This window comes from Melospiza georgiana, chromosome 13, assembly GCF_028018845.1.
Source record: "Melospiza georgiana isolate bMelGeo1 chromosome 13, bMelGeo1.pri, whole genome shotgun sequence".
Classification (NCBI taxonomy): Eukaryota; Metazoa; Chordata; class Aves; order Passeriformes; family Passerellidae; genus Melospiza; species Melospiza georgiana.
The window spans coordinates 3,103,282-3,126,604 of record NC_080442.1 but is presented as its reverse complement, the minus strand read 5'-3'; the positions used below and the strand labels follow the sequence as shown (position 1 = coordinate 3,126,604).

The window sequence follows — 23,323 nt, the reverse complement described above, 5'->3', positions numbered from 1 at the left end:
CCACAAATTCCTGTTTCTCCACAGATTAACTCTATCACCTGCCATATTTTCAAAGGCAAAGGTCAAGATGGAACATATGCTGCAAAGAGCTCCCATCTCTTATGATTTACAGGAAGTTTATATTATTCTGAAGTACATGAACTAAATGCACAAAGGATATTCCCTTTGCCAGCTACAAGACTTGCATTGCACAGCACTTGAATTTCAGTCTGGAAAACAGGAGTTTTTTCTGAGCAGTGCTGTTATATCATTACCAAAGCTCAGGAAGCTCAGGCACGAGTGCCACAATCTCCCTGTGCCCCTCTGCTCCAGCCTCAGCAGAGCATTTGTCACCCTCCAGCAAGCACAAATAAGCTTTAACTGGCTCACTGACCCACAGAATTCAGGACAGGGATAGTATTAGTCACAATGAGCTGCAGGGTTTGGTTTGATAGAAGGTGAAATAAATTTGAAACATAAAAGCTCAAGAAAACCTGTGGTTTTAAGCAAGCAGTTAAGAGTCTCTTCACCTGGCCTTTGACTTGGTCGTAAGATGTCAATGAAGAGTTTCAAAACAAGCAGGTCACATTCCCTGCTGTGGGCTTTCCCCAGGATTCCAGTGACAATCCAGCTGCAGGCAAGTCCTGCCCTTCTCTGCCCTGTCATGGCAAGAGACTCTGGTATTAAATTCCAATCTGAGACGAAAAATTTATAATAGTTTTGAACCTGGACCTTTGCCTTCAGCCCAAGAACTGCAGACCAGTTCAAAGGTTCACATAGATTTTCTTTGCTACTTCAACTGGACAAATGTGAACTGCAAGAATTGAGAATGACAAATAACAGAGTATTTATTGTCCTAAGTGTCTAAACTCTCATACTTTCAGTAACAGCTGACACAACCTGTACAAACTGCAGTTGTGTTAAAACCACCTTTGCCATTTACCTGTCATGAAGAAATGCATTTTGATCTAAGCCAATTTATGAAAAACACTGATGCTTCTTTCATATAAAAACATATTTCTGCAAGGAAAATTTATCACCCATGTCACTTACTGGCTAAGTGCTCTTAAATACCCTCCTCTGAAGTATCTCTGCTCTGAGGTTTTTCCAATTCCAAGATACAGAATGTTCTTTATTCACAAAGATGAGATCAAGATTACTTTTTTCTCCTTGCTGTTAAAGGAAATGTGCAATCTTGGATAAAAATGTGCTGTTATTCCTAAATTAACCCCATCTCTGCAGAGCTGGGACAGTTTGTTCTGAGCTTCTCTCTCACTCTGGGATGGCACATGGAGTCTAGTGAGAAATAAAACACTGCTCAGCTGTAATCTTTAGAGCTTGGCAAACTTCTCAGAGGACATGAGCAAACAGAACCAGATAATCTGGTTACTTCTGTGCAGCTCCTTGTAGTTATGGTAAAAAAAGCAAAGACAAAATTTCAGCTCAAAATAATATTTGAATAAACCCTAATCTATTCACTATTATTTATACAAAAATAAGTGATTGATACGCAATAGCTAAGCTCTAACAGCCCAGAAGGAAACACAGCACACCTCTGAGGCTGAGCTTTGCAGAGCTCTACACCTGGAACTGCAAACCCACATCCTCCAGGTCCTGCTCCCTCCCACAGCTGTGCTCAGGGAATAGGCTGGATAATGATTATAAGGCCTGATAATGGATAATGACTATATGGCCTGATAATGGATAATGATTTCTTGCCCACAACTTCACCCACTGCCTACCATCCATTCTGTAATGGACACAGAATTCCTTATCTCTGCCTGCCCTCCTCACCTGCAGCACCTTGGTGCATTATAACAAGGAATACTTGCAATTATGGTAGAGGAATTCTTTATCAGCCCATGGAGAAAAGGCAAAGCGTGGGGATCTGGAGCTGTGCCATGAGCTGCACCAGAAGCAGGATCAGAGCTGGCATCACCTGGCTCAGAACTCAGTTAACTCCTCAAGCCTCAGGAACCACCACAGCCCACCCAGGCCTCCTGCAGCTCTGCAGTCATCACTTTGGAAGCCCCAAGCTGGACACACACAAGATGCAAATAAATCTTGAAGAGGCAATGTGGTCAGCTAAAAACTGGAGCAATTTCCTAAGCAAGGTGCACTCCTTCTGTCTGATGTTTGGAGGAACTCTCAGCACCAAAACCCAGCTGAGGGCAGGTGCCTCCTCCCTGCAGGGCCTGTGTGACACCTGGCACGGCCACAGCACCCTGGGGACACCTGACCCCACACAGACAGCAGCCACAGGAGCTTTGGGTGCACTTCTGAGAGTGCCCATTTTGTCAATGAGCTGCCCCAAGCCCTGTGCCCCAGCACAGCAGTGCTGAGGAGCCATGGAGGGGCAGGAGGGACCAGCAGGAGGGGGGGATTTACCCAGGTCAGCAGAGCAGAGAACAACACCATGCTCAGGAACAAAATATGGCTGGAATTGCTCCAAATCCTTCTTCCAGGTATGGACATGATGGGCTTTGGCCCACTCCAGCATCCCCAACTTGAAGGGGAAAAGCAGAAGTCTCCCAAGGCCTCAACACAAAACAACACCTGAAGCTTCACTGTGGCATTTCCAGAGTCACTCCTCAGGGACATCCTCCTCCTGTGCTGCCCCTGCAATGTGCTCAATGGCTCCAAAGAAGATACTACACTTTTACTAAGCACATATCAAATCTATTTCTGGTTTCTGAAGCATTTTAGAGTTTGACGTTACACATGGCAGGAGCATTTCTTAACAGAAGGGATTTGCCTGTACCTTTTCTAAAAGTAATTACAAAATGAAGGCTTGAAAATAAAATTTCTGTGAGTGTTTAAATGAGAAATAATAATTCAAGGAGATTATTTAGTTGAGGTGAGAAAAAACAAGTCAGAAGCTATCAGTGAGTGCTTTTGAATTAATGTAACTCAGACACACCTGAAGTTTGAACCACAGCAGAGCCACAGCTGCCTCATCACAGCCAAGCAAATGACACAAAGCTCAAAGCCAAGAATTATCAAATGCAAGGATAAGTGGAAGAAGAGGAAGAAAAACAGCTGGATTCACTTGGGGAAAGAAGATGACAAGAAGTGAAACAAATAATTTAGTGAGCAGTCTTGAAATGGATTTACAGAGCAAATAAGTCTGCATGATCAAACTCAGTGCCCCTGTCACACTTCCCAACTTTTAGATCCTCATGTATCTGTGCTCTTAATAAAAGCCTTAACCAAGCCCCAGTAACCAGTGGCTGGGGAAAGATCATCCTGGGAATATTTTCAGCTTGTGTCATTATACATTTTATTAAAATACATACATATTTATTTTTCCAAGATGAATTACTGACACAGATCTCCAAAACTTTGTAAATCTATTTTTAATCCATGTTTTACAGCAGCTTTTTTAAACCCCCTACCCTTCTTAAGATCTAACTAACACTTAAGTATCAAAGACAGATTTGCATTTCAAAAGCCAATTAAAAAACATAGTGTACCAAGGCACTGATTAAAGTGTTGTAGCTTTACATAAATTAGGCAGTTCCCTTGACTTTCCCTATTTCAAATCCATCAGAACAATGGGGAAATCCTACACATTGCATGGACTGTATGAGCACCTTCTCCCTTCACTGCCCTTGAACTGGTGATGGCAAACTCAACCTCCATCTGCTTGAAGGAACCAAACTGTGGAGCTCACACTGAATGGGAAAGAGAGTCTCATATCCCCAAAGTGCTGCTCATTAAAGAAAACTAACATTTATGGTTGTGTGCAACCTAAAAATTTAGGTTTGTTCCTAAAAATCAAGGATTTGCTACCACATGCCTGGCAAAACAGCAAACACTTTCCTACCAAGGTAAAGCAGCACACAATTTCAAGTTACAGACTAACTCAAGTGTTCTTCACAATGGAATATTTTATCATGTCCTCTGACTTTCAGAAATCTAAAGGCAGCAAGGATCAGTTTCTTTACAAGGCTCAGCTGCCACGGGACCTCTTGATCCTCACCCCTCCAGAAGAGCAAAGTCTTCCCATGGATCATCACACACAGAGAAGGTCCTGCAAGGGCACAGCGCCCAGTGAAGCTGCCATGACCCAGTCCCTGCCCCAGCACACCCAGAGCAGGGTCAGACACACAAACTGATGGAAGCCCAGCCAGCCTGTCTCCAACACAACTCCTGCAAGCCCTGACCCAGCACTCCAGGCCCAGAGCCTGTTTTGGGTTCAGTTTTTCATGCAGTGGCTCACTAATCAAACCCCTGTCATCCTATGGCAACAAAAGAGCTTCAGATTCCAAAACCCCCAAAAAATTAGATCCCTCAAACTAGAATATATAGGAAGTCCTTTAAATAACTTGAGAAACTTATCCAAATTTGGGCACTTCCCTGTAGGTGGAATGCTCAGCATCATCCACTGTTGCAGACATCTTTTCATTAAAAATCCTTATTTAGGATTTTTCCTTCTGAGAGGGTGAGAGGCCTCAGAAACAAAATGTAAACAATGATTATCTGCTGCTGTGGGATGCAACAGGTGCATCTGTGATTGGTCCTATGTGGTTGTTTGGAATTAGTGACCAGTCACAGCAGAGCTGGCTCTCTCTCTCTGTCTGAGCCACAGACCTTTGTTTTCATTCTTTTCCATTCTATTCTTAGCTTAGCTAGCCTTCTGAAATGAAACCTTTCCTTCTATTCTTTTTAGTATAGTTTTAATGTAATATATATCATAAAATAATAAATCAAGCCTTCTGAACATGGAGTCAGATCCTTGTCTCTTCCCTCACCTGAAAACCCCTGGGAACACGGTCACAATCCACCAGCTGTGCAGTTCCAAGACTGCAAATTCCAGCCCTGTATCCACATGATGGAACACAACATGTTATTACTCCATTTCCTAGCCCTGCCCCCCTAAACTTGTCATTTTTAAGAGTTATTTAATGAGTAAGAAGCTGTTAAAACATGCACCCCACACTTCATAATGTTCCCTTTTAGAATCAGGTGCATGGCAGCACCACACTCACCCACAGCAGAGGAACCACTGCTCAATTAAGAGGGGAATTTGCTCCCTCCCACTGGAATTTTGAGGCCAAGGGGAACCCTTCCTATGCCAACAATGCCCACGCTCACCACAGCCTGAAAGCTGCCAATTAAAACAAAGAGTGGGAAGGAATATTAAAAACCACTGTTAAAACTAAGGGATTCAAATGAGGACAAGAAAAGCAACAGGCTAAACCAGGATTTAAATATTCTACCTCTTATTCCAAAGCCTTCAGCACCAAAGTGCCTTTTCCCCTACAAGAGGATTAAACTCAGCGTGGTCTTGCCCAGCTCTTGGCACTTGTCTGGGGTGGTAAATAGGTTTTCACACACCCACATCTGCCAAAGCTCTGCAGCATTTCAGCCAGAGGATGCTCTGGGACAGCTTTCCAAAGCACAGGATGGCAAAAGGCAATGCACAACATGTGTCACCAGCATTTCCTCTGGCTGTGGGCAATAAAAGTACCATTTTTATTGCATGGAATTAATCAATAATCTAAATACACAGCTGTCAGGCCAATGTGTGCCAAAGGGGCAACTGGTTGTGTGGGGAAGGTCCTTATTGTCTTGGGCTAGACTGTATTTGTTCTGTTTTCTACCTAAGATTTTTTGGTAAAAAAACCTCACCAGAACTGCATTACTGTTTGTTGTAGGTTTTTTTAAAGTAGGGTTTCCTTTTATTTCCCAAGTACTTGGGTTCTTCCACAAGTACTAAAAGGCTCTTAAAGATTCCATCATTTTAGAAAATATCAATTGAAATCATACCTTCCACCTAGATAGGAGAGAATGGAAGTGGAAACTCAGCAGACATTTTGGCTTACCTTCATTTTTAACCCCATTAACCTCACCTAATGATCATATAGAGCTGTCTGATAGCAGAGGCAGGAGGCTGAAGGCTCTCATGTGGAAAGCAGCAGAATTAATCCCGACAGCAGCGAGGCAAGGAGGTGGTAATTGCTGCAGAGAAGTGTGGGAGAACTGCCTTTATTGTCCTCATTGCCAAGAAGCTGGGAAATCTATTCCTCATTAAGAGATTCTCAAAGTCACTCTTTTAAGGTATAAAACCCCAATTTTTCTATTTCTGACACTGCTGATGTTTCACAACAATGCTACAAGGCAAGTTAATGGGAACAACATCCAAATACAAACGATGGAAGCAGCAGCTCTGGGAGATGCAGGAGCACCACTCAGGAAGAATTCATTACCCCCAGACATTTATTAAGCAAAAGAAAAAAAAACTGTTTGAAAAAGGCTGGCAAACATCATTAGAGAAACAAAGGGAAATCGCTTCACAGGCTTTTTTTCCTAGTTACAGTGCCTTAGTTTACCTTGTTTTTTCTGTTGGGTTGGGTTTTGAAGTCTCACCCTTACTCAGTAATTACAAGTCTCTTCCTGCTTTACTGTTTACAAGACACAAGCTGACAATACCAAGCCCTGAGAAATAAGCAAGTGACAGAACAAATCACTTTTCCCAGACACAGTCTTTATTTTTACCAGCAAATTTCACTCCCTCACTGCTTCCCACCCCCAAAAATAAAGCTATCACCCATCAAGTCTAAAGGGGACTCAACAAAGCTGAGGTTATGACTTGGGCTTTTAAATGGAAAATTGTGTGTATTTGGTTGGTTGTTACTTTTCAGGCTTCCTTGTTCACACCTGATACTCAAGAAACAGAAAAATACAACTCCCAGGCCTCCATCCCCACCCATCTCCCAGTCCTGCAGGGATTGTACTCACTGCTATTAGGAGCTTCCCAAATGTTTCAGACAGAGCAGGTAATTCTCCACATACAAGCACAGAAAGTTATTTTAAAGTTATTTATACATAAAGAAAGCAAAATCCTGTTTTCTTCCTCCTTCTAAGCTGTGGTAAATCTCCATTGTGATTTCAGACACCTGACACTTCTCTTAATCCATTCATTGCAGCTTTGCTGATCTCCAGCATTTCCTGAGAAATACCCCACATTAAGCTGCTTACAGGAACAGAACACATGCCAGCTCCCAGCCAGTAAAATGAGAGCCACAGTCCCAGTTTCCCTGAGCTGATGGAAGCAGCTCGTGCTCCTTGGGAAGCACCTTCCCATTTTCCAAGGGCAGAGCATTCCTTTCTGTGAGAAATGATGCTCACTTCCAAAAATTAAAAGGTTTATTAAAACCTCATCAACAGAAGACCGAATAGAGGAAATATTACAGCTTCAGGAGCAGAGGATGTTTCCCACCATGTGCTCATCCACACCATGGAGGGTTTGACTTTTAACCCTTTAGCCTCTCCCAAATGTCTGTCCATTGAATCCTTTGCTGCCCAGTGGTGGAGATCCCTTCCTGACATCCTGGTTGGAGCTCAGGTGCTGCACAGTAAGGAGCTGACCCTCCCAAATGTCCCAAACCCAGGGCACCCCTGATAACAACACAAGGGAGGTAAAACTTAACTATAAATCTATAAAACTTCTCTTAACACATATATATGATATTTCCTTTAAATTGTGAGAGTCAACCACGGCATCACTCATCTAGCACACCTTCCATCACCACGCTCTCAGCCACACTCCCAAGCAGGGCCTTACCTGCCACGGTGAGCTTGGCTGTCCTGCTCACAATGGTCCCCAGGTTGTCCACAGTTGCCACACACTGATAATATCCCTCATCAGGTTTGTTGTGCTTGGAATGCACCACGCTGTTGATTAACAAAGATCCGTCGGGCAGCAGCTGGCGCCGGTCGTCAGACACGAGGTTGAGGAGGGAGCCGTCCTTCCTCCACTCGATCCGGGGCGGGGTCTCACACTGCGCCGAGCAGTTCATGATCACCGACATCCCTCGCACTGCCAGCACGTCCAGGGGCTCCACCAGGAAGTAGAAAGGAGTGAAGGTTCTCACAAGTGATTCTGTAAAGCATGAGAGAATTTTTGGGGTGAGTTTTGCGCAGTTTTTAAGGTTAAAATACTGGAACGAGTATTACCGCGCCTGAGTGGGCGCTGGCTGGTGATAGAGAGACGGTGAATCTTGTTTCTTGAATCAGAAGGCTGAATTTATTAATATAAGATATAATACATTATAGTTATACTAAAAAGAATAAGGAGAGAGGTTTGCAGAGCAGCTAGGCGAGGCTAAGAATAGATAGAAAGAATCTACAACAAAGTTGTGTTCAAGGACTCAGTCCCCTGGCTTGCACTGGTGATTGGCCCTTAATTATAAACATAGGAAATGAGCCAATCAAGGTGTTCCTGTTGCATTCCACAGCAGCTGATAGTAATTGTTTACCTTGTCTTCTGGAGCCTCTGGCCTCCCGAAGACACAGAAATCCGAAAGAAAGGATTTCTGTGGAGAAATGTCTGCGACAAACGAGCACAAGCACGGCTCACATCCTCCCCCTGAACACATTCAGCCACCTTGGTCTGCATGACAGTGTTTGCTGCTTTGATTATTCTCATCATGGACCCTCAGATTCCCAACATTTTCATCCCTAAAATGTATTTCCCTGCTCTGCTCTCGGCCTCAGTGGTGTGGGTGCCCTCTCAGCAGCATCTCCATCGTGATTTCAGACACCTGGCACTTCTCAATCCATGCTGTCCTTTGGTTTGTGGAACCAAGATTAGGAACCATCCAAACAATTCAGCCCTCAGGAGAAAGTCTCCCATTCTGGGCTTAACACATCCTGCAAGTGTCATACAGTGGGGTTTTTTTACTTCTATTCTAGCCCAGGATAAACATGATTACTTTTTCATTTTAAGTATTCCCCAAAGAGTTCAGTAATTAACATCTAGTTTGCATTAAGAAGTGAATTTTAATTACTGTCTTTCTGGTGTATTTGGTCAAGCAGAACGATTGTGTGTCAATATCACTTTGACTTGTCTTAATTTAATCATCTGTAGAAAACAGAAGACAAATTCTTCCAGAGAAGAACAGGTTTCCAATCAGCAGAACCCTGGGTTCAGGGAAAAGGGCATCTCAGTTTTTAAAGCCCACCTTAGAAATAACACTCACAGAACAATAACAAACTCCTGCACTCATCTCAAAACCACTTCATCCCTCAACATTGACTATTTCATCTCATGGTCAATAAAAAAATGGTGAAATATTTTATGACCATCTGAAAGACAAATATGCATTTAATAATGAGATTTGTTTAATTAAGCCACAGAATAATTCTGGGGTTTGAGGAAAAAGCACAAACTCTGGAGGCGACCTTTACTTGCAAACAAAGGCTGTCCTGGAAACATTGCAGCTTCTCCCATTGCTTGGTTGTTTGTGGGGTTTTTAAAATCGGATTTACCTTCTAAAATGACCTTAATTAACAAATTGATGTGATTTCCTCTATCACCGAACTGCACAGAGAGTCCCTGGTCTCTAAAGAGCCTTCAGCCTCCCCCCGGAGGGACTCCAGCCTTCCTGCACAGAGCCCATTGTCCCTCCTGCTCACAATTCACAGCAACTTGGAGATAAGGCAGGAGTGGTGTGAAAGAAACAACAGATAAACGAGGCTTTGGCAGCTGATAGCATTCAAACCCTCTCTTACCTTCAGGAATTCAAAGAGGAAATAAAGGAAAACATTCTAGAAAGATTGACATTTCTCCAGTGACAGAGTCAGGCTGGAGAGCTGTTGGATTGGGATCCAAATCCTTGGGATTGTCTTTCCAAGGATAACAGAGACATCCCAAAAAAAAAACCAAAACCCCAAACCAAATATACAGAACAAAAAAATCAATAAAACTTAAAAAATATCTAGGAGCTGCTTATGTTACTGTGGTTTGTACAAGGGCACCTATGTGTGGATGTTCTCAATTCTCTGTGCTTCTGAAATCCTCTGAGTGTCAGCTCTGAAGCAGCAAAAGGCAGAGCAGAAACAAGAGCCATGAACAGCAGGAGAATCTTTGACCTTTTTATCCCTATAATCTCTCCCAGTGCAGCAGAAACATAAAGTCCTTATCAAAATTAAAGACTGAGCTGCACAGTCCCTGGGCTTTCCAAGGGAAGCATTTCTCCACCACCTCAATTCCAGGCTTCTCCAAGTTCTTCCAGAATAAATCTAGACCCCCAAGAGAACAAAACACACTGGTCTGAGTTTTGCCTCACTCTGGGTTTTCAAAGAAAAGTCAGAAAATCTTTAAAAGGGGAATGGCAGCTTTTTGTTTGCCCTGCCAGCCTCCAGTGCAGATTGGAGCAGTCGAATCCATCGATAGAGTAAAATTGTTCTGGCCCTGGAAGCAACAATGTGTCCAAGGAAATAGAGCAGAGGATGCCAAGAGAGGTCACAGCAAGACCTAAGAGCAGCTCCACAGGGATTATAAACCTTGAGGAAGAAAGGAAGCAGATTCTCAGCCAGGCTTCAGAGGTACCAAACTCCTGCCAAGACACAGCACGAGCTGCCTTGTCCCAGGATATCACTGAGCTCCTGCACTGAGTGCACTGGGGACAAAACGTGAAGGGTTGGTGAATAACTCCATCCCAGCTTGAGGGAAGTTCAAAACTGGTCTCTGCTCTGGTTGCAGAGGATCTGCAGCTGGGTTTGGGGCACTCTGGAGAACCACACTGCAGCCTGGCAAGCTCGAGTCCCCTTCAAGCCTCAATTCAGCACAAGAAGAGTTTGTACACCCTTGACCTTAATCAACTTCTGTTTGTACCAACGAGCCATTTCTCCCACTCATCAACCCAGTGATCACTCAGCTCAATGACAGCACCTTATTTTGGGTAGGATGGGTGTATATTTGGTACAGGGAGTCCTTCTCCTTTCACACACACAGGTGGGTACACACCACTGCCTCCATTTGTGCTAACACTGCCCAAGGAGCTCATGCTAAGTCTGTCTCCCTGCTAGGAACAGATAAATCTCACTCATTCCCACCAGGGTGGAGTTTATTTCTCCCCAGATCTGCTCTGGAGATGAGTGGCAGGGAGCCAGATGTGCCAAAACCCAACAGAATGCCCTGGCACAGACAAGATCTCAATGAGCCACAGACACGGAGTCATTTCTGTGTCCTGTGAATTCCACAGCTCCCAGACTCACCCTGCCAGTGCACAGGGCTGGGCTGAGCACTCCTGTGCCCATCCCAGTGGGGTTTAGCACTCCTGTGCCCATCCCAGTGGGGTTTAGCACTCCTGTGCTCATCCCAGTCAGATTTAGCACTCCTGTGCCCATTCTAGCACACAGGCAGTCAGGTTTAGCACTCCTGTGCCCATCCCAGTCAGGTTCAGCACTCCTGTGCCCATCCCAGCTGGGTTCAGCACTCCTGTGCCCATCCCAGCTGGTTCAGCACTCCTGTGCCCATCCCAGCCAGGCTCAGCACTCCTGTGCCCATCCCAGCACACAGGCAGCCAGTTTAGCTCAGCAGGGTGGCACTGCTGCCTACATCACCACCATAATCCCCAGATCCTGTTCTGGGAAGCTGCTGAAAGGTCAATGTTAGACTAGCTGATTATTCCTGCCCTTGGGTCCTTTCACAGAACAGTTTGCCAGATTTGAGCTCTAACTTTGTCCTTGCTCCTCCCTAAGTGGTGTGAAAATGTAACAAACACAGTTTACACCAGCAACCACTCTGGGAGTGAAAGACAAATACAAGTTTACCTAGAACACACAAGCACAAAATCCCCACCAAACAGCCTCCAACATCAACACCAGGATGTGGAGCTGCTGGAGAGAGCCCAGAGGAGGCCATGGAGATGCTCTGAGGGTGCAGCCCCTCTGCTCTGGAGCCAGGCTGGGAGAGCTGGGGGTGCTCACCTGGACAGGAGAAGGCTCCAGGGAGAGCTCAGAGCCCCTGGCAGGGCCTGAAGGGGCTCCAGGAGAGCTGGAGAGGGACTGGGGACAAGGGATGGAGGGACAGCACACAGGGAATGGCTAAAATGTGGAGAAGGGCAGGTTTGGGTAAATATAGGAAGGAATTATTCCCTGGCACAGGGTGCCCAGAGCAGCTGTGGCTGCCCCTGCATCCCTGGCAGTGCCCAAGGCCAGGTTGGACACCGGGGCTCAGAGCACCCTGAGATAAGGGAAGGTGTCCCTGCCCATGGCAGAAGGTGGGAATGGATGAACTTTGAGATCCCTTCCAACCCACACCATTCCAGGATGCTGTGACTCCAAGTTTGGGAAATACCAGCTTGTTCACCTCACCCATTTGTCCAGGAACTGATGCCTAATAACTACTTTCATACATTCCTACCCTCTACTATTAAAATACTCTGGGCTGTTCTAGTCCTCCTTGTAGCTCCTCTCCCCTCAAATTCTCACAATTAACCATCAGTTGTGCCACTGTTTCAGCCAAGACAAAACCCATCACCCCAAAATACTGACAGTATTTAACCATGAAGTGCTTCCAGCCTGTCCTGCACCATTTTCTGGGCAGAGGTGCAGCTTGATAAGGCTTCATGTGAGCAATGTGTAGAACAGTAAATGCCAAGCAGCTGCACAAGTGGGAAGAAGCTTCCCTTGGTTACCCAGTGAATTTCTAGAAGACACAAGCACTCCAACACCCACCTTAAATCACCCAAATGTGTCCTTTAACAACTGCCTGCCACGAGCTCATCAGAAATTACAGCACTTAGGGAAATAACTCCAGACAAAACCACTCTGATCTCAGTCCTCCTGACTCCACATAAATCACCTCAAACTGGTGCACAGCAACCTGGCTGGAGATTTTCCCAGCAGATCTCACTGGGACTCTGTGCTGCCACCAGCACTGCTCAGTTGTGATGTTCTCCTGAGCATGAGCAGCAGCTGCAGCCCCAGCACAGGGCTCAACACCTCGTTCCCTTCACTTTGCACATCTCACAAGGACCAAATGCAACAATCATCCAGAAGGACAATGTGAAGCACAGGTATCATTTCAGAACTCCTTTTTCCAAACAGGATGATAAATTTATCACAATTAGCTGATGAGCAGCACAGCAGGCTCTGGTTTGGAAGGAGTCAAGCCAGGCTTTGCTCACTCACTGTTGGAGCTGAGGAATGATGTGGCTCTGGGGGCAATACCTGTCCTTCTGTCCTTCTCCAAGGCAGCTCAGGAGCATGGATATGACACCCTCCAAGGCTGACATGTAAAACAGAAGCATCTGACAGGTCCTGATCAGACTGGCAGGAACTGTTAGACAGCCCCTTCTCACTGTGAGCCAGTGATAAAAGCTCCAAGCTCTCTGGCTGCAGGATTGCCCTTTTAAAAAGCTTCTCCTCAGAATTTAATTAACGTTCCCAGTGGCCTCTGTAATCCTAAAGCCAGTGTTATGCCCTTCCTCACCCCCATCATTACAAAAAGCTGCCTCCAGAATCAGCCAGACGTGGTTCAAGTGAAGATGTTCCCCCACCATTCCCTGCAGGCTGCCAGCAGGAGCTCACAGGAACTCGTTCTGTGGTTTTGTTCACATATTCATGGCTAAGGAGCACGTTATCTGTGTGGGCAAATTGCTGCATGTGGTAATCTCTAAATAAATGTGTATATATACTTCCAGCTTGGTAATTTAGTGTCCTGACAGCATCAGAAGCATTCTGCATTCCCCAATAAGCAAAATTTATCTATGATACTACAGTGTACCAATGCTTAGACAAAGATGTATTTTCTGCTTAACATTACATTTTTGCCTTATAGGCAATAGAGACCATACACCACCTATCAAATTAAACTACAACAGCAATACACACCAGCCAAACATCTTTTGATTTTACTTTCATAAAGCACTTCCAAAGCTCAATCAAACACACAGTGCTTGGCAAGTTCACCACACTCAAAAACCAAGGTCACATTTCTAAACTCTGTTCTCACAACACCACTTCAGGTCCTGCTTCACAAAGACTCTGCAATCCACAAATTATAGCAGACAAAAAATTAGGTTGCACTTAAGCATCAGGAAAAAAAGGAGGGAGTGTAAGAGCTACCCCAGACTGCAGAGTACAGAATAAATCCTGCTGGGACTTCCATAATTCCAGCAGGGGCTGACAGTGGAACCTGGCAGGGCAAGTGACGGAACATTATGAGATAAGTAATGCCTTGTATAAATCCAGACTTTCCCAGACTCAGTAGATTCCTTTCTCCTTCAGCTCTAGCAGATTTCCTCCTCTGATGATTTAACACACTGTAACAAAGATATCCATCACAAAGAGCAACTCCTCTTCAGCCCAGCATGGCTGGGAATGGCTCTTGAGAATTGCTTGGGTGCCTCAAATTCCCCACAAGGGAAGGAGCTGCTCTGAAACCCCAAGGGAGAGAGATCCTTTCAGGAGGGAGGAGGACATGGGGAAGGAATTCTCCCTGGCTCAGGGTGCCCAGAGCAGCTGTGGCTGCCCCTGCATCCCTGGCAGTGCCCAAGGCTGGGCTGGACAGGGCTTGGAGCACCTGGAACAGTAGGGGTTGTTACTGCCCATGCAGGGGTGGAAATGGAGAATCCTTCAGATGCTGGGAAGGATGAAAGTTTGACAAGAAAGTCTCACAGATATGTGTGCTCAGCAGAAAGATTTTTAAATGTAGAATGTGATGAAGGAATCGAGATGGAAGCAAGTTTCGATATAGAAGAAAAGAATTGCTGAGCCAGTCTCACTGGCTTACCAAGAAAGCAAAGAGTGTGTTAGTCAGAAGGGGTTTTTATGCTTAGAGCAAAGGATAAACCCACCCCAAACAAGAAAATGTTTTTACCAAGCAGAAAGAGAGCACAGGCAAACAAGCCTGCCAATGTGGCAAGTAGAAAAAAGGTCTCAGAATTTTCCACTGCAAGAAAACTGAATAACAACTTCTAGCTTAAACTGCAATTACTAACTTTTAGTGACTGGAGAACAGTACCATGAATATGGTAATTACAGCAGTTATGACAGGTTATAGATAACAGTTAAGGTACAGATTGGCTCTACTGTATGAAGATGCTCAGCAAAGAAAAGCCTATAATGCACTGTAACCAAAACCAAAGGGTCTCAGGCCTGCCTGCAGCTGGAGCTGACAGCTGTGGGCACAGCTCTGTCACCCACAGCCCTGGGCTGCTGGAACTCTTGGATACAATAAACTGCACTGTGGAGAGCCCCTGGAGTCCCACATCCCCCATTTAGGCTCTTACATTCAGGTCCTCTCCAACCCAAATCATCCCCAAAATTTTATGGTGCTACCAAGCTGAGAAGGTTTTTGACATCATGTATCAACAAGAACACAAAAATCCAGCCAGTCACCACAATGATGGCCCTGTTGTGACAGACAAAGAGGTGATGTGGATCAGGACTTGGCCTCAGTAACTTGGGAGTATCCAGAGAGCACAGCCCATAAACAAAGAGCCAGTCAAGCAAAGTCATATTCTGCAACAACACCTTTAGAGCTTTGTTTGTATTTCCAGTTACACCTTTCATTTGTTAAATAACAAATTATTGTTGGCTCAATCTTAACTGACCTTCTTGATGGACCTCAAGCACAAAATTATATTTGAAAAAATTAGCCCATTAAAAAAGTGTGCAGGAATAGAATCAAGAAGCCTCCAAAGAGTGTGGTGTGTGTGTCTGCAGTAAATCACTGCAAGGAGGCATCCCTGCATCTACTGCAACCACTCCCTCTGTAAGTGATACCATCACCTCATATATTATTAAATCATGGCAAGAAAAACATGATAATGATCAGCAGCCAAATCCAAACACAGATTGTAATCTCCAAGATCAGATGTCTGTGGAGATGCATTTATCTGGTGTTCAGTTCCACAGCCTTTCAAACCCCAAGAGAGACACAGACATTTCACCTGGATTTGGAACACGTGGAAGTGATTTTATTAATTACAGTTAATTGTCCCAGGTGCTGTGCCCTGGCTCCCTTCAGCAGCTGCTCCCCAGCACTGTCACACCAGGTCACAACCTCTGTGTCCCTTTACTGTGGGGCTGCAGCTCTGTTCAGCCTGGAGACCTGCAGGAGAAAAGATGGCACCAACTCCTCTTCACCTAAAGCAGGACCCACTTCTTGTAGGACCCTTGTGCAACTTGTCCCAAAAAATCCCCACCAAGGAGGTGCTCCTCATGTCCAGTCCATATTCCCACTCTTAAACTGCTTCCTACTCACAAGGATTTATTCATTTGCCTTAAATCCATACTCAAAAAAAAGGAAAATAAAAGTTGCCTACCAGTTGTGCTTCAAAAACAACTTCTGGTGCACCTTTTGTTCCTCCTGGTGTGCCAGGAAAAAAAATCCTTTATAAGCACTAGGCCCAAAAATGTGGATTTCTTTCAGGTCATTTAAAAATATCCTTGGGTTTTACAGAACTCTCATGCAGCAGCTGAGCCCCACAAACCTCTCACCTTGTGCAAGGAACATTCTTTCAGGTCATTTTGCTTTCATAAATCAAAGGAAACACAAGTCAAACCATCTAACACCCTATATTTGAATTAAGCCAGGGAGGAAACCTCTCTGAAGGTCCTAACTGCAGAATTCCTTCTCATAACCATTTCACAAGGAGAGCTTAAAGGATTTTATCCACTTTTCCCCTTTTTTGTGGAATACTAAAGCCATTTCTCTCATTTCAAGTAACTATCAGTTTTTAATATCAGCAGTGCTTCCTTGGAAAAGCACCTCAGTCCCAGGGGACCACAGCTCCATTATTTATTTAATTTTTAATTCTTCCAGGGCCTCTTTTCATTATTTTCTCCACCTGGGCTGAGAAACACCCCTCCAGCATTTCTCCACAAGTTTCCTAGAGGGCACTGTAAAGACACCTACAAAAGGCAGAAAATGCATTTCTGTTCCTCCCAGTGAACAACAGTACTTTGACTTTTCCCCAGAAATAGCTCCCAGATGTTGGCTCCTGACAATGCTGCAGTTGTTACAGCAGGTGAAGAGGAATTTCCATTTTTTCCTGGAGTAATGGATTTCCTCTCCCAGAGTTCCAGTCTTCTGAGCACTCAGGCACCTCATTTAGCTCTTCAGACAGAGATGTGAAAGAGAGTGGCTTTCTGAGGGTTAAGGACAAACAGAAAACTCACTTGTCAAGCTCAAAATACACACTGCACACAAAGCAAGGAGCTTCCTCATGCTGCCCTGCTCTCCCTGCCTGGGCTGCACTCAAACCACCCTGCTCAGACCCTCCCAAGGCACTGAGCTCCTGTGGGGATGCCCTGCTGCTCTGCAAACCAAGCCCAGAAAATCAGGGAGCACATTCCTTGCTTCAGACAGGGTGGTGTTTTTACCAGACTGGTATTTCAAAAATGGTTTAGAATATAAATACAGAAAAAAAAAAATCCCCACACATCACAGGAGAATTATTTGCTGAAACCAATTACTTAAATATTTCCCAAGTGTAAACATGCTGCAGCATCCAAGAACTGTGCATCAAGGGAAAGCAGTTCTGCCACTTGTGAGATGCCAAGGAGGTTATGGGGCACCCAAGAGAACTAATTCAGTTTGGGATGCTCTGTGAGTGAGGCAGGCTCTGCACTCAGGGAATGTTCTCCCTCCCCCAAAGACCTCCTCAGTCCAGGGCTCCAGGCAGGCCAAGGGATGCTCACAAGTTTGAAGGGCAGGGGAAAGCTGTTACCAAGTCAGGGCTGGAAATGCAACACAGGAAGAAATATTGGCAGGAAAAGAAGAAAAAAATTGTTTCTATAGGAAGCATAAAATGAAAAAAAGGATGAACACGAAAAAAAAGATGCAAGGAAGCATCAAATGGAAAATTGCTGAACATAATTTCCAGTGTCTTTCTAAAGAAAGTGTCTTTTCTTTGTCACACTTCATGAAAGAGGAAAAAATTCTTAACAAATACCTTTAATGTCAGATCAAGCAAGGAATATCTGAGAGGAGCTGGAAACAGAACAGCAGCAGTGGATCAGAGCAAAAGGAGCCCCTTGAGCTCAGCATCCTGTGCCAGCAGCCCAGAGCAGGTGCTGGGAACACCAGGGCAGAAGCAGGAGCAGCAAAGCCCCAGAGTCAGCCCCAGCCCAGGGACCCCAGGGCTGTTCCTTGGCTCAGCAGCTCCTGGAGGGAAAGCACAGCCAGAAACCTCTGCCAGCACCCCAGAGCTGCCTTAGGGAGAGAAGGAAGGAAAAAGGGGAGAGGGAAAACAAATATGAGTTCAGAATTTGATTTGAGGGTCCCTAATTTAAGGACTAGTGCAGAGAGATCAGGATAATCAGTAAATTCTGTACACTCAGCACAATAATTGTAGAGCCCTTCCCTTCTCTGGTTTCCTACCAAGCACTGCCCAATCACACCAATCCACAATACATCAGAATATAATAACCTTAGCAATGTGTTAATGAGGGGTTTATTGATCTTTCAGGGCAGCAGTGAAAAACCAGGAACAGTAGAGAGGTGGAAAAGATGCACATCCACACTACTACACACATTCTACAAAAATCTTATTTTAAGAACATATTTACACCAGTTTTCCATGCCATAAAATTCAATGTTACCTGCAGAGTTCACTGGGTGCTGTTGTGGTTTAACCCGGGGATAAATCAGGTGCAATAAAACTGCCCCTCACAAATGGAACTCCCACCACTCCTGTAAAAGTGAGCTGCCAACCTGAGAGCCCCACATTGAGACTGGTTTAGCAGAAAGGGTTACAGTGAGGTGACAGGAAAAGAGGGATGCAGCAGGTGCCCTCAAGGACATGGAGAACTGGGGCAGGTTTTAGTCACAGCAGCACCAAGGTAACACCCTGGGGAAACTGCAAATAAGAGAAGCAGAGGTGTCCCCAGTTTCCTTGGACTTCCACTGAGCATAGGGTTTGTGCCTGTGTTTGCAAAGCCCAGACTAAAACTGTGGAGTGCAAAGCTCAACCCTTCAGAGATGTCTGTCCTCTCTGGTCAGTGACCACAGCACAGCATCAGGTGTGCCTTTAAAAATTACAACACCCATCAAAAATATCAACCAAACATCTTACCAGTATCACCAGTGAATGAGCCATAGAAAAGAAATAATATATAAAAAGGCTTACAAAATCAGAATGTTACTGCACCAGATTTCAGGAAGACTTGGCAAATCCAGAACTGCTAAAAATACATAATATTTAAATCTGATATCCAGATCAACTCCAATATTCAAATAAGCAGCATTTTAACTGTGCAAGTTAGAAAAAGAAGCCAAGAAATGCCATCCCAGACCTGTGCCCACCAGGAAAGCAGTTGAAGCAAGACCTTGAACATGTATTGTGGAATCAACAGCTCCTTCAAGGTACTCATGCTTTACTCTGAGTGCTGGATGAAGCTCTCCTTTGTGCCACCTCCACAACAAACCATGGCTTGTTTGGATTTTGTCATCCTCTCAGCTGTGAACTCTGCACATTGATCCTGAAACCTTTAATGCCTTTTACAGCTTTGGCTGCTCCTGCTCACCAAAGCCATGGGCTCTGCCTGGCCCAGCACTCACTCCCCAAGGGAGCATCTGCAAATCTTCTGCCCCTTCTCCATGAAATGCACAAAAATGATCTGAATAAAACCCAAAATATCCCCAAGTCTTATTTACCACAACTTAATTATTTCAAGCACAGTGAATGTATGTGGAGTAGAGCAAATTATTGGATTTTTGTTTATTATTTGCTGTATAAGAAATCAAGCAGCCATACTTTGGGAAGGCAACTGCAGCCTATTAACAGAGTATTTGTATTCTAAACAGATCTATAAAAAAACCTAATTGCACTAATCCTTTACTGTAACTTTGTTATTTTACCCAGCTGAGATTTCTCTGTAACAGATTCCTCCTAAGCTCTGAGTGCTCCTGAGCCTCACAATCCAAGAAAAGCTATGAGAAAAAGAGCCAAATGCCTCAATTCCACTGATTCTCAGGGTCTCCTTTTCCCCGGTCCTCTCCCCTGCCTGGCAGGGCAAGGGGCAGCCCCAGGGTGTCCCTGCCATTCATTCCCACAGCACCCAAAGCTGTCTGAGCTGGGTGGGTAACACAACCCTGCTGGAACTGCAGCTGTGGAACAGCCATCCCTGCCCCATTTGATCTCAGTTGAAAGTACAGTAAAATGAAGTGAAAGAGCAGTTTTAAAAGCTTTACACAGATTCTTGTCTCTCCTCAAAGCACATTAATGCAAACACTTCCTGTGGCAGTGTGTGAAGACAAGCAGCACCTTTCATCTCCCCTGTTTACTGCCTTCACCTCCCCAGTTCCCAGGCACCACTGGAGCTTTGACTGGCTCAGCTTTTGTCAGAATGAAGGAAAAAGCTCAACTGGAGCTTTGCAAATATATTAGCAAAAACATTTGCAAGTATTAGCTTGGCAAATGTTTTATACATGTGAGGGGAAAAACAGATTTCTCTGTTCATTTATGTAACACAGATTATTTCAAAGTGGGAAAGTACATTTCAAAAGAACTTATGTAAGAGTGGAAATACAATTACTGCATGCATTAAGTGAATTATCATATAGATATGGGCATTAGTGGATGCACAGTTCAGGATCTGCTGCTTCCCTCAAGCCTTTGCTCTGGCTAATCCTGGCAGTGCTGTGGATTGGCACACACTGACAGCGACCTGGGTGGCTGCTCCAAAGGTTCCTCTGCAAGCTTTTGCTCTGCTTAGCACCAAGGAGAATTTTCAGTTGAAATAATAACACCAAAACAGGCCCCAGACCTGCACTCTGTGCATCACATCTGAGAACAGCACTCCACTCACACCACTTCATTCCAAAGCTGCTAAACAAACAGACAGACCTGATGAAATATTAATTTGGCTAATTATGGCAACAGAAGTGCAGAGGGAGGTACCAAGTGCACAGAGCAGAGCAGCACCTGTTGGCAGCAGTGCCAGGTGCCCCAGTCCCATGTGGCAGATGGCTCTGAGGCCTGGGCACCCTGGGCTGTCCCAGCCTTGGCTCTGCCCTCCCTGCCTGGAGCAGGCAAAGGCTCAGCTGGGCAGGCAGAGCCCAAGGGTGAGCTCCTGAACGGGGCTTTTAGGGAAAGGCAGCACACAAAGCAATCAAATACCACAGACTGCAATCAAATCCCAGTGTTTTCACCAGAGAAACATTTACCTTTATTGCAATGAAAAACTCTTCAATCTGCTTGGATGGCAGATGCAAAGTACCTGGCAACTCACTGCCCAAACCAAAAGTTTTGGATGGTAATACTTCACAAAACATCATTTAAATGCAATTCTTTGCATAGAAGAATCTTCTGGGGCTCACTTAGTCCAGCCAGCTGCCCCAAGCAGGTCTATTTAGATCAGGTTGCTCAGGGATCTGGCCAGCCAAGCTTCAAACTTCCCCAAGGAACAATTTCCCAACAAGAGAAGAGAGCAAGCAAGAAGTGTGTGAGCATCCAAAGCAGCAAAGCACGGTGAGAGATACACCCCCAAAGTGGCTTTTCATTATTTCCCTCCTGCCATATCACAACTGTGAGCTTTAATTAAGCATCTACAAATTAAAAGTCCCAAAGCCACGATAATGGCAACATCAGGAAAGATGTTTTGATGGGGAATGATGAGGAATGCAGCAGTAAAAGCTGCACAAAGTGCCTGGTGTGGAGCTGTCCTTGCAATGATGGGGTGGTTTGTACCACCAACCCCGTAACCTGGGCTGCTCTGGCTCCCAGAGCCCAGCACACGAGTCCAGGGACCAAGAGACACATGGAGCCATGGCTGAGCTTGCCTGGGAACTGTTCACTGCTGGGGTGTCCCTCAGGGTCCCCAAACACCTCCTCTCTTCAGCTGGATCTGGCCCAGCTCCAAAGCACAGGCAGATCCCACTCCTCAGCTGCACAAGTTCTGATGTGACCGCTGCATCCCAGGTCAGCAGCCATCACCACCAGCACAGAACAAGGAGCTCAGCACCCCTGCACTGCTGTCTGTGGTGCATTCCCTTCAAATCCAACCTTCCACACTGCCAGGGCAGCTTTCTCCTCCACTCCAGCTCCCTGGCAGCATCAATGGGATGGTTCTGGCACATCCTTCCCATGTGCATCGAGGTCGGTGCCTGCCACAACAAGCTTTCCATTTTAAATCCTGCACGTTGATAGGACTGCACCCAAATACCTTTCCACAGCTCCAGAAGATGGAAGAGCCCAGCTTTTCCCAGGTCCTGTCAGAACTCCTGCTGTACTTTGTCCCAGTCCCCAAGTCCTTTCAGAGAAAGCCACAAACGCTGGGAGCTGCAGGGCAGAGCCTCCACCGACCACCAGCAGAGGTAAAAATTCCTTTGGTCTGGTTTTCCCCGTCCCTTCCGAGGGTTTATGGAAATCGCCTGCACAGCCTTCTCCTGAGAAACTCTCCCAACCTAAAGCTACCTAAATCACGCCATAATGAGATAATTAGATTGTGGTCCCTCTAAGTCTGCCATTAGCACTTCCAAGCTATGTTTAAGGGGATAAAAAAGCTTTATTTCAAGTAATTCACAGCACATGATGACTATCACAAAGGGGAAGCTCTATTTTCTAGCAGAGTAATTTACACTTTCTAAACAAAAAAAAATCCACGAGAAAAATTGTCATATAATACGTGGTGAGGTTCTTTGTTTGCTTTAGGAAGCACAGCAGAACACAGAGCTATTGAACCAGCTCCTTTCAGCTGTGAGAAGGCTGAAATGCAGCTTGCCAGGAGAAGCAAGCACTCGTGTCACCATCAACCATGACAAAGTCCCAGACAAGAGCATGTAAAATCATTGTATCAGCTCCAAAACAGCAACATCCATGCTCCAGATGGGATTATGGGAGGAGGGGGGAAACAGAGGTCAGACCTGGTCACAAGCAGCAGCATCTGGGATGTGATGCACTTGAGCAGCACATTCTGCAAATACAAACAAAACCTGATCATATTCACTGGTTTTAAAATTCAAAACCTGCTAGGTTGGTGTAAAACATTGCTTTTCTTGGATTTTCTGGCTTTGTCTCAATACCAGGCACAACTGAGGTCCTCCTTGCCTTGCTGCACTGTTACCTTGCCTGCACATCAGAGAGAATATAAATCACAGAATATTAAGCAAAGTAAGATGCTTTGCCTTTATTTGATTAGGGTTTTTGTGCAGCACAGATTTCTTACAGCCAATATTAAAGTGTAATTACTTTGTCTCCCAAAGTTTTCAAATACATGACTTGCATACATAGGAGTTGTTTTTATCTCTGTAAACACAAAGTAAGAGAGGGAGGGTAAATTACTCCACTTTTCTGCTTAGCAGTTTCAATTCCAGCAGCATCTCCTCCCCAGCCCAGCACCCAGGGCTTCATCCCTGCTTTGGCTGAGGATGAGGGGACTCAAATATTTGTCACAGGAGTTTGTGCCAACAACAAAATGAAGGAACCACAATCAGGGCAGGCAGATGGGCCAGAGCTCAGCAAGGCACGGGCTGAAGTGTGTCAGCAATCTTATGAAATGAGATATTATATAACAATATCAAATCTGGGCACCCAGAGCTGGGTCACCTGCACCTCCCCAGCTGCACACCATGCACACAGCCCAAACCAAGCATTTA

General features: G+C 45.1%; 1 protein-coding gene across 10 annotated transcripts in view; it reads right to left on the bottom strand.

Moving 5' to 3' along the window:
* The window catches only part of NEO1 (neogenin 1), a 178,724-nt gene that overhangs the window by 116,259 nt on the left and 39,142 nt on the right, over positions 1-23,323 (bottom strand). For all 10 annotated transcript variants that reach the window (XM_058033043.1, XM_058033051.1, XM_058033053.1 and 7 more), the window contains exon 2: positions 7,550-7,867. In XM_058033043.1, the coding sequence (XP_057889026.1) occupies positions 7,550-7,867 (318 nt within the window). The remainder of the gene's footprint in view (positions 1-7,549; positions 7,868-23,323) is intronic.